We start from the raw sequence: 10,281 nt of genomic DNA on the forward strand, positions 1-10,281 counted from the left end.
CTAAATGTTTTTGATAATAAATAAACCTGATCACTTTTGCATGCCTTAAAGATTAGCCTTGTTCAAATCTGAGATCCTCGAACTAATTAAACGACTCAACATGAAAAACATCAAACAATTAGAAGTTATAAGCTTTAATCTAACGATTAAGATCGAGTTTCACCACACATAGTTCGATCCATCTATTTAATCCAAATGGTTAGGCATTGTAATGGGCTCTTACATATTTAATTATATATATATATATATATATTTTTTTTTTTTATAAAGCGGAACGAAGCAAATATCCATCTCTAATTTTTTAGTATTTATAATTTGCTTTGTTTCGTTTTAAACGGATATTAAGTTTTAATACTTCGAAAACTTACAGATATTCGAATTTTTTGGATTGAATCAAACTTAGACGAATAACAACTCGAATCAAATTTAACCGATAAAATGCTTAGCCCACTAACAATAAGCTTGTACCAGTCGGCAACTAATAACCAACAAAACACGTAAGGAACTATCGGCAACTAATAACCAACAAAACATGTATGGAACAATCGAATGCAAACTATCCGATTCCGTTGGTGCATGACAATGACTCATGGGGCCAGTGAAAATATAAACTCATTCCTTTATTTATATTTCCTCAAAACTTTGTGATCTAAAGAAGATCCACATACAATTGATAAGAGAGAAAAGAGAGAAAAGAGAGAAAAGACTTTCTCCGGCGTACGGCCGGCGCGTGAGCGTCCGTGCCGTCGCCGGAGCCCTTCTCATTCAGCAAGTTAGCCTCTCTACGCCTTGTTTCCGAAGTGCCATCAACGGTCGCCTTGTCGAAGCTCTGATACCACAACTGACTTTGTCGGTGGTTGGCCTTGGAGTGAAGACGCGCCGGTTGGAGAGCCTCGGAGGAGACGGAAGTTTTGATTGGTTCGGATTGTGTTTCTCCGGGCGATGGAGGCTTCTCTAGCTTCATCGACGCCGATCTGTCTGCGGGGGGTGGAGGCTATCTCAGATTCACTGACGCCGCTCTAGCTTCCGGGAAGGGAGGCTTCTTCAGCTTCTTCTTTGCCGGCTTAGGTATAACGGGGTGAGGAGGCTCAGAAAGATCCTCGCCGTCGTGTTGAAGCCCTAATTTTTGGGTTGTGGTTACTGGTTTCGTGTAGTTCGAGTCGGAGTTCGTGGGTCGTCGAGGTCGAGTTGCCTGGCGACGGCGACGATTGTCAAGACGACAGAGCGGTGGTTCGCGGCGCGCCTTTCTAGGATTTCTGGTGATTCAGAGTCAGATGGAGATCTCGTTTGAACGACGATCTCTCCGGCGTGAAGACAGTGCGGCCGTGAAGTGATTTGGTGACGCGGAGGCTCTGCAGTATCGGAGATCCGGTGAAAAGTGGGTGTCGGTGGCTGGTGTCGGCGGTTGTGCGGTGAGGCGGAGATCAAGTCGAGGCGGACGACGCGTGGCGTGCAGACTCTCCAGATGTTTACACGTGTCCAGCCTGTCTCCTTGGTGCGCCTCTAGGGCGAACCGTCTGATTTCGTGGTTTGGGTATGCTGGGCCGTTTTTCATTTTGGGCCTCGGCCTTTGTTGTAAGTTGCCCCTCATGCTAGTGGGCTTTTTGTTTGTGGGCTCCGGCCGTTTAATCAATAAAAACAATTTGGGAAAAAAAAAAAAAGAAGATCCACAAATCTCGACAAACTTTGCTTTTTTGACTAGTGACCTCTTCTTTAAGCTACGAACAAGAGTTACCATGTTGTGTTACAAATACATTAGTCTTTTTTCTCTCATTTCAGAAATTAACAAGTACATTCGTTCTGTTCTAAAGAGAGGATGTATAACAATTGTGTATCTTTACCATAAACAATTGAAATCTATTCACATCCTAAACGACAATACAACCCTAACCGTTTGCTAAGAATATTGAGAAACGTCTGAAATTGCAAAGGAGACTAGTAGTAACTCTACTGAATCAGGACAAAACCCGTCTTCTATCATCATTACCAGTGGACACTCTCTACATCCCGCCATTTATTTCCTTTTCTTCTTTGACAAGAATCAACCATCAATCGGCTCTATAAGATCCATCAAGACTTCATTTGATGGGGCGGGCGAGGGAGGATCGAATTCGCAAGGTCTTGGTTCACCTTCACCGGGAGAGGTGGCATCTGCTTCATAACCTCAGGCATGTCATTCAAGCTGCAACACAAATTGTTCAATCAGCAAAACAAGCAAAGGTTTTGAGTTTTACACATTACAACAGGAATGCTAATGAGATAGGAATGATCTATAGATGTAGGATATAAAGGTATTACTCGTTCAAGATTGAGAGGATGTTGTCCCGAGCTTTGCACAAGATATTGACGTTCTCATGTATCTGCAACGCGAAGAAAAGAATCTGTGAGAAGTCAACGAAGCAAAATCAAGTCCAAACAAAACTAGTGAAGAGTATAGAACTCTACAAGCTGAAAGAAATGGAAGTAGCATTCACCTGGAAAACAGAGAAATTTGTTGAAACTTGGTTGAACATCTGAGCATTTTGTTCGAGAAGATCTCCACTCACACCACCAATAGCTGCAAAGAAGCCAAGACACTACTTAATGTTTATTCTAACTCAAACTAGTTGAAAGAAACTAGGATTCTTGGAGACAAACCGAACCTTTATATGAAACGCCATCATCAGTATCTATTGGCAACATAGGAGGAGCATATGAGGGACCATTCGGATGCACAATCAAATGAGACGAGGACTTGGCTGAAGAATCAGTAGTTTTCTCCTGCCAAACAGATTTGATGTAAACTTCCATATGCACCATAAGACCATCCAATAATTTTACAAAACCATAAGTAAATGACTAGAGATTAATAAGCTAGTGACACATTTAGAAGAACACACTGAAAAGCTAATGTATGGTCTGTGCATCAAGTATCTTTCTTTTATTTTGTAGCTTTACTAGTATCAAAATTTTACATACTTTCTTATCTTTGCTCTTCCTTGAGGAATGGTCTTCTTTCCTACGCTTTCCGTTTTCCTTCTTCTGCAATCCATCATCAGTAACACAGAGGTAAGAAGAACAGTCAATGCACTCTTACTAATGAACAGAGCCATCAAGAACTAAGAAAAATAGCAAAAGCTGAGAGAACTTACAGTCATCCATCTACAACGCAGAGCAACATCTCTAACGGTTTTATCCTTCATCTTCATTGCAATCTTCGCATAACGAACTATCGTAGGCTCTGACGCGTACCTTCATAAAACAGCGACATGAATTAAGAAAAAAAAAAGACTCTTACAAATACAACAACTCCAAGCCTAATTAGACCAGTCATCTTGAAATATACTAATCAACCTCCAAAGATCACTCCTTTAGACATATCTTTAAAAATAAAAAGCTAACAACTCTCACACAAGTAAAGACAGAACAACATGTTAAGAGAGAGAGAGAGAGAAAGAAGAGTACTTGGCGAGCAAATCTTCCAATAAGGATTGCTCCTCAAGGGTCCAATCAACAGAGATCCCTGGATTATGCCTCAGCGCGCTTATCGTCTCTGAATTATCCATCCCACCATTCTCCACTGACTTCACAGCAGCACCACCATTCGTAGCCGCCACTGCCGATGAAGACGATATCTTCTCCGCCGCCGATGAACCTTCTGTCGGATTCGCGCTCGCCGCCATCAAATTACCCAAATCTCTGGATTACAGAAAGTCGCTTCCTTTCTTCAAATGATTTACACCGGAGATTTGACAACTCCGGGATTCAGACAAGACTTCGCCGTGATAGAGAAACAGAGAGAGAGAGAGACAACCCCGCCGCCGCCCTTCTCTCGAAAAATGGAATCTTTTGTTTATTAAAAAAAAATCAATTTTTTTTAGTTTTCATCTTTATCCTTTTTTGGGGCTTTATTATCTATTTAAGTTATTTCGAGGCTTTTTCGGTAAAGATCGGAACTTTAGGGGCTTAAAATATGATAAACCTAAAAAGAAGAAGAAAGCTCCCTCCTCTCTCTCTGCCTCTCTACGCTCTTGTGGTTGGCTGCGTCGGAGAGTTCTTGAATCGTCTCGGTTATGGCCACGTCTCATCCATCAGGTCAGCTGATTCGTAAATCTTTTGGCTTTTTTAAGTTGTGGTTTTTTTAGGGTTTCGTTGTCTTGTGGCAGACGCATGGGTTATAGTTCACATTATACAACATGTAATTTTACTTCAACTTAGTGTTGCTATAGGTGGAAGACCTCCTAAACCTTGGGAACGAGCAGGAAACAACAACACGTCTGGTCCTCCTAAGCCTTTCAGGCCTCCTTCGAATACCAGCACTGCTGATTCAGTTGAGGCTTCTGGCACAGCTGATAGGAATCATACACCTGCTAATATGAATGCACTGAGTAGGCCTCTACCTATTAGACCTCGGCAGCAGCAGCAGACCTATGGCGGTATGTGTAGATGTTATTTTTTTAATTATTGAGAGGAGATGAGCTTACTTTCTTTTGTTGCGTGTGATGCAGGTTATGGTTCAAACCTAGGTCTGAACCCTAGGTATGGCTCGGGTGCATATGGTTCAGGTCCTTCAGGACTAGGTGGGTATGGTTCTTTATATGGGCGTGGAATGTATGTGTAGATGTTTATTTTTTAATTATTGAGAGGAGATAAGCTTAATTCTTTTGTTGCGTGTGATGCAGGTTATGGTTCAAACGTAGGTCTGAACCCTAGGTATGGTTCTTTATATGGGGGTGGAATGTATGGTGGTGGTAGCATGTATAGTAGAGGAGTGTATGGTGGTGGTGGTCTCTATAGAGGTTCAGGTATGTATGGTGGTTATGGTATGGGTATGGGGATGAGTCCTTATGGTGGTCAAGATTCAAACGACCCTAATAATCAACCTCCATCTCCACCAGGCTTCTGGATATCTTTTCTCCGCGTGGTATGGTTCATTCTTTTATGTTTTGTAATGTTTTAAGAAACCAAGAAGTTGATGAGTTTTTATAACGTTAAAGTGTTTGTGTTTTGTTGCTTGATGACAGTTGCAAGGTGCTGTGAGTTTCTTTGGGCGTGTAGCGATGCTGATTGACCAGAACACACAGGCTTTTCATATGTTGATGTCTGCTCTTCTTCAGCTATGTGATCGTGGTGGTATGTTGTATGGAGAATTAGCGAGATTTGTATTGTGTTTGCTCGGGGTGAAAACAAAGCCTAGAAAGATGCAGCAGCAGCAGCAGCCACAAGGGTCTAATGGAGTCCCTTTACCACACCAGCCCCATGGAAACCAGAACTGCGTCGAGGGGACTAAAGCCGCTGCACCAGGTGGTGGCGGTGGTTGGGACAATCTATGGGGTAACTAAGTTGTTGCTTCTTTCACGCCTCCAAATCCTTTCAACACTGCTCTGATAATGAGTTTGTTACGAGCGGCCTCCAACCCGGATTGAGTTTGTACCGACACTCTGAATACTCCAATATATAGAGCATTTACCCAAAAATTCAATATTTTCGTAAGCTTTAACACATAAATTTTGAAAAAAAAATCAAAATATGAAAATGCTGTTTTAATGCATAGTTGCATCTTTCACTAACATATGATGAAGGTCAAAGAGTTTTGGAACTTTTGTTGTCTTCGTTTCTCTAGAAAATAGCGATTTTATAGTGGTTAGTACACCAATTTAGGAAGTATTATGACGTTTTACTAAATTAGTTGACAAAAAATTAAAATGATGCCAATTTACCATGAAAGAGAGTTTAATATACATTAACACAAATGTAGAATGTGTTTAGAAATTTTAAAACAACACTAAAGATCATAGGCTTCAGTACATAGAGCATTTACCGAAAAATTCAATATTTTCGTAGGGGTTAACACAATGATTTTGAGAAAATTTCAAAAATATAAAAATATTGTTTTAATGCATAGTTTCATCCTTCACTAACATATGATGAATATCAAAGAGGTTTTAAACTTTTATTGTCTCCGTTTCTCTAGAAAATAGCGATTTTATAGTGGTTACTCCACCAATTGAGGGAGTATTATGAAGTTTTACTAAATTAATCGACAAAAAATTAAAACGATACCCATGTACCATGAGAGAAAGTTTAATATACATTAATACAAATGTAGAATGTGTTTAGAAAATTTAAAACAACACCAAACATCATAGGCTTCAGTATATTGAGCATTTACCGAAAATTCAATATTTTCGTAGGGGTTAGTTAACACATAGATTTTGAGAAAAATTCAAAAATATGAAAATACTGTTTTAATTCATAGTTGCATCCTTCACAAACATATGATGAAAGTCAAACAGGTTTGGAACCTTTATTGTCTTCGTTTTTCTAGAGAATAGCGATATTATAGTGGTTAGTCCACCAATTTTGAGAGTATTATGAAATTTTACTAAATTAATTGACAAAAAATTAAAACGATACTTATGTGCCATGAAAGAGAGTTTAATATACATTAACAAATGTAGAATGTGTTTATAAATTTTAAAACAACGCTAAAGATCATAGGCTTCAATATATAGATCATTTACCGAAAAAATCAATATTTTTGTAGGGGTTAACATATAGATTTTGAGAAAAATTAAAAATAAGGAAATACTGTTTTAATGCATAGTTGCATCTTTCAGTAACATATGATGAAGGTAAAAGAGATTTGAAACTTTTCTTGTCTCCGTTTTTCTAGAGAATGACAATTTTATAATAGTTAGTCCACCAATTTAGAGAGTATTATGAAATTTTACTAAATTAATTGACAAAAAATTAAAACGATGCTCATGTACAATGAAAGAGAGTTCAATATACATTAATACAAATGTAGAATGTGTTTAGAAATTTTAAAACAACACTAAAGATTATAGACTTCAGTACATAGAGCATTTACCGAAAAATTCAGTATTTACACAATGATTTTAAGAAAAATTCAAAAATATGAAAATACTGTTTTAATGCATAGTTGCATCCTTCACTAACATATGATGAATGTCAAAGAGGTTTGAAACTTTTGTTGTCTTCGTTTCTCTAGAAAATAACGATTTTATTGTGGTTAGTCCACCAATTTAAGGAGTATTATGAAGTTTTACTAAACTAATTGAAACACAAACTAAAACGATGCACATGTACCATGAAAGAGAGTTTAATATACATTAATACAAAAATAGAATGTGTTTAGAAATTTTAAAACAACACTAATGATCATAGGCTTCCGTATATAGAGCATATAGATTTTGAGAAAAAATTTAATATTTTCGTAGGGGTTAACACATAGATTTTGAGAAAATTCCATATTTTCGTAGGGGTTAACACATAGATTTTGAAAAAATTTCAAAAATATGAAAATACTGTTTAATGCATAGTTGCATCATTCACTAACATATGATGAAGGTCAAAGAATTTTGGAATTTTTGTTGTCTCTATTTCTCTAGAAAATAGCGATTTTATAGTGGTTAGTCAACCAATTTAGAGAGTATTATGAAGTTTTACTAAATTAATTGACAAAAAAATAAATGATTTCCATGTACCATGAAAGAGAGTTTAATATACATTAATACAAATGTAGAATGTGTTTAGAAATTTTAAAACAATAATAAAAATCATAGGCTTCAGTACATAGAGCATTTACCGAAAAAATCAATATTTTCGTAGGGGTTAACACATAGCTTTTGAGAAAAATTCAAAAATAGGAAAATAATGTTTTAATGCAAAGTTGCATCATTCACTAATATATGATGAATGTCAAAGGGGTTTAAAACTTTTGTTGTCTCCATTTTTCTAGAAAATAGCGCGATTTTATAGTAGTTAGTCCACCAATTTATGAAGTATTATGAAGTTTTACTAAATTAATTGATAAAAAAATTAATTGATAAAAAAATTAAATGATGCCCTTGTACCATGAAAGAGAGTTGAATATACATTAATACAAATGTAGAATGTGTTTCGAAATTTTAAAACAACACTAAAGATCATAGGCTTTAGTATATAGAGCATTTATCGAAAAATTCAATATTTTCGTAGGAGTATAGATTTTGAGAAAAATTAAAAAATAAAAAAATATTGTTTTAATGTATAGTTGTATCCTTCACTAACATATGTGAAGGTCAAATAGGTTTGAAACCTTTGTTTTCTCCGTTTTTTAGAGAATGACGATTTTATAATGGTTAATCCACCAATTAAGAGAGTATTATGAAGTTTAACTAAATTAATTGACAAAATATTAAAACGATGCCCATGTACCATGAAAGAGAGTTTAATATACATTAATACAAATGTAGAATATGTTTAGAAATTTTAAAACAACACTAAAGATCATAGGCTTTAGTATATAGAGCATTTACCTAAAAAATCAACACATAGATTTTGAAAAAAAATCAAAAATATGAAAATACTGTTTCAATACATAGTTACATCCTTCACTAACATATGATGAAGGTCAAAGAGTATTGGAACTTTTTTTTGTCTCCGTTTCTCTAGAAAATAACGATTTTATAGTGGTGAGTCCACCAATTTAGGAAGAGTTATGAAGTTTTACTAAATTAATTGACAAAAATTTTAAATGATGCTAATGTACAATGAAAGAGAGTTTAATATAAATTAATACAAATGAAGAATGTGTTTAGACATTTTAAAATAACACTAAAGATCATAGGCTTCAGTATATAGAGCATTTACCGAAAAATTCAATATTTTTGTAGGGGTTATTAGCACATAGATTTTGAGAAAAATTCAAAAATATGAAAATTATGTTTTAATGCGTAGTTGTATCCTTCGCTAATATATGATGAAAGTCAAAGAGGTTTAGAACGTTTGTTTGTCTATGCTTCTTTAGAAAATAGTGATTTTATATTGGTTAGTCCACCAATTTAGAGAGTATTATGAAGTTTTACTAAAATAATTGACAAAAAATTAAAACGATGCACAAGTACCATGAAAGAGAGTTTAATATACGTTAGTACAAATGTAAAATGTGTTTAGAAACTATAAAAAAACACTAAATATCATAGGTTTCAGTATATATAGCATTAACTGAAAAATTCAATATTTCGTAGGATTAACACAAAGCTTTTGAGAAAAATTCAAATCTATGAAAATACTGTTTTAATGCATAGTTGAATCCTTCACTAATATATGATGAAAGTCAAAGAGGTTTGAAACTTTTGTTGTGTCTGTTTTTCTAGAGAATGACGATTTTGTAGTAGTTAGTCCACCAATTTAGAGAGTATTATGAAGTTTTACTAAATTAATTGACAAAAAATTAAAACGATGCCCATGTACAATGAACGAGAGTTCAATATACATTAATACAAATGTATAATATGTTTAGAAATTTTAAAATAACACTAAATATAATAGGCTTTAGTATATAGAGCATTCAATATAATAATCTATGTGTTAATATTTTCGTAGAGATTATTAACACATAGATTTTTAGAAAAATTCAAAAATATGAAAATTTTGTTTTAATGCATAGTTGCATTCACTAACATATGATAAATGTCAAAGGGGTGTGAAACTTTTTTGTCTCTATTTCTCTAGAAAATATCAATTTGTATAGTGGTTAGTCCACCAATTTAGAGAGTATTATGAAGTTTTACTATATAAATTGAAAAAAATTAAAACGATTCCCATGTACCGTCAAAGAGAGTTTAATATTCATTAATACAAATGTACAATGTGTTTATAAATTTTGAAACAATACTAAAGACCAGAGGCTTCAGTATATAGAGTATTTACCGAAAAATTCAATATTTTTGTAGGGGTTAACACATAGATTTTGAGAAAAATTCAGTATTTTTGTAGGGGCTAACAAATAGATTTTGAAAAAAATTCAAAAATATGAAAATACTGTTTAATGCATAAATGCATCATTCACTAACATATGATGAAAGTAAAAGACTAAAAGAGTTTTGGAACTTTTGTTGTCTCTGTTTCTCTAGAAAATAGTGATTTACCATGAAAGAGAGTTTAATATACATTAATGCAAATGTAGAATGGGTTTAGAAAATTGTAAACAACAATAAAGATCATAGGCTTCAGTATATTGAGCATTTACCAAAAAAATCAATATTTTCGTAGAGGTTATTAGCACAATGATTTTGAGAAATTTCAAAAATATGAAAATTATGTTTTAATGCATAGTTGCATCCTTCACTAATATATGATGAAGGTCAAAGAGGTTTAGAACTTTTTTTTGTCTATGATTCTTTCGAAAATAGTGATTTTATAGTGGTAGTCCACCAATTTAGGGAGTACTATGAAGTTTTACTAAATTAATTGACAAAAAATTAAAACGATGCCCATGTACCATGAAAGAGA

At 34.7% G+C, this 10,281-nt stretch overlaps 2 protein-coding genes across 2 annotated transcripts; one reads left to right on the forward strand and one right to left on the reverse strand.

Moving 5' to 3' along the window:
- Nucleotides 1–1,737: 1,737 nt before the first annotated feature.
- LOC103849243 lies at nucleotides 1,738–3,842 on the reverse strand. Its single transcript, XM_009126056.3, has 7 exons — nucleotides 3,445–3,842; nucleotides 3,132–3,231; nucleotides 2,959–3,021; nucleotides 2,643–2,760; nucleotides 2,475–2,557; nucleotides 2,299–2,360; nucleotides 1,738–2,182 (listed from the first exon to the last, which is right to left on the reverse strand). Exons 1-7 carry the CDS (start codon nucleotides 3,660–3,662, stop codon nucleotides 2,071–2,073), a joined length of 756 nt encoding a protein of 251 aa, XP_009124304.1. The 5' UTR covers nucleotides 3,663–3,842; the 3' UTR covers nucleotides 1,738–2,070.
- Nucleotides 3,843–3,866: 24 nt separating this feature from the next.
- On the forward strand, nucleotides 3,867–5,623 carry LOC103849253 (peroxisomal membrane protein 13). The gene is made up of 5 exons (XM_018659666.2): nucleotides 3,867–4,074; nucleotides 4,209–4,415; nucleotides 4,488–4,559; nucleotides 4,662–4,903; nucleotides 5,004–5,623. The coding sequence occupies exons 1-5, from the start codon at nucleotides 4,053–4,055 to the stop codon at nucleotides 5,319–5,321; spliced, it is 861 nt and encodes a 286-aa protein (XP_018515182.1). The 5' UTR covers nucleotides 3,867–4,052; the 3' UTR covers nucleotides 5,322–5,623.
- Nucleotides 5,624–10,281: the final 4,658 nt, after the last annotated feature.

This window comes from Brassica rapa, chromosome A01 (genome assembly GCF_000309985.2).
Source record: "Brassica rapa cultivar Chiifu-401-42 chromosome A01, CAAS_Brap_v3.01, whole genome shotgun sequence".
Lineage (NCBI taxonomy): Eukaryota > Viridiplantae > Streptophyta > Magnoliopsida > Brassicales > Brassicaceae > Brassica > Brassica rapa.

Coding starts and splice junctions, on each gene's coding strand:
- LOC103849243 (XM_009126056.3), bottom strand. CDS start 3,662: ATGGCGGCGAGCGCGAATCCGACAGAAGGTTCATCGGCGGCGGAGAAG. Junction 3,232..3,444: donor TTGGAAGATTTGCTCGCCAA/GTACTCTTCTTT, acceptor TGTTTTATGAAG/GTACGCGTCAGAGCCTACGA. Junction 3,022..3,131: donor TGCGTTGTAGATGGATGACT/GTAAGTTCTCTC, acceptor GATGGATTGCAG/AAGAAGGAAAACGGAAAGCG.
- LOC103849253 (XM_018659666.2), top strand. CDS start 4,053: ATGGCCACGTCTCATCCATCAG. Junction 4,416..4,487: donor GCAGCAGCAGACCTATGGCG/GTATGTGTAGAT, acceptor CGTGTGATGCAG/GTTATGGTTCAAACCTAGGT. Junction 4,904..5,003: donor GGATATCTTTTCTCCGCGTG/GTATGGTTCATT, acceptor GCTTGATGACAG/TTGCAAGGTGCTGTGAGTTT.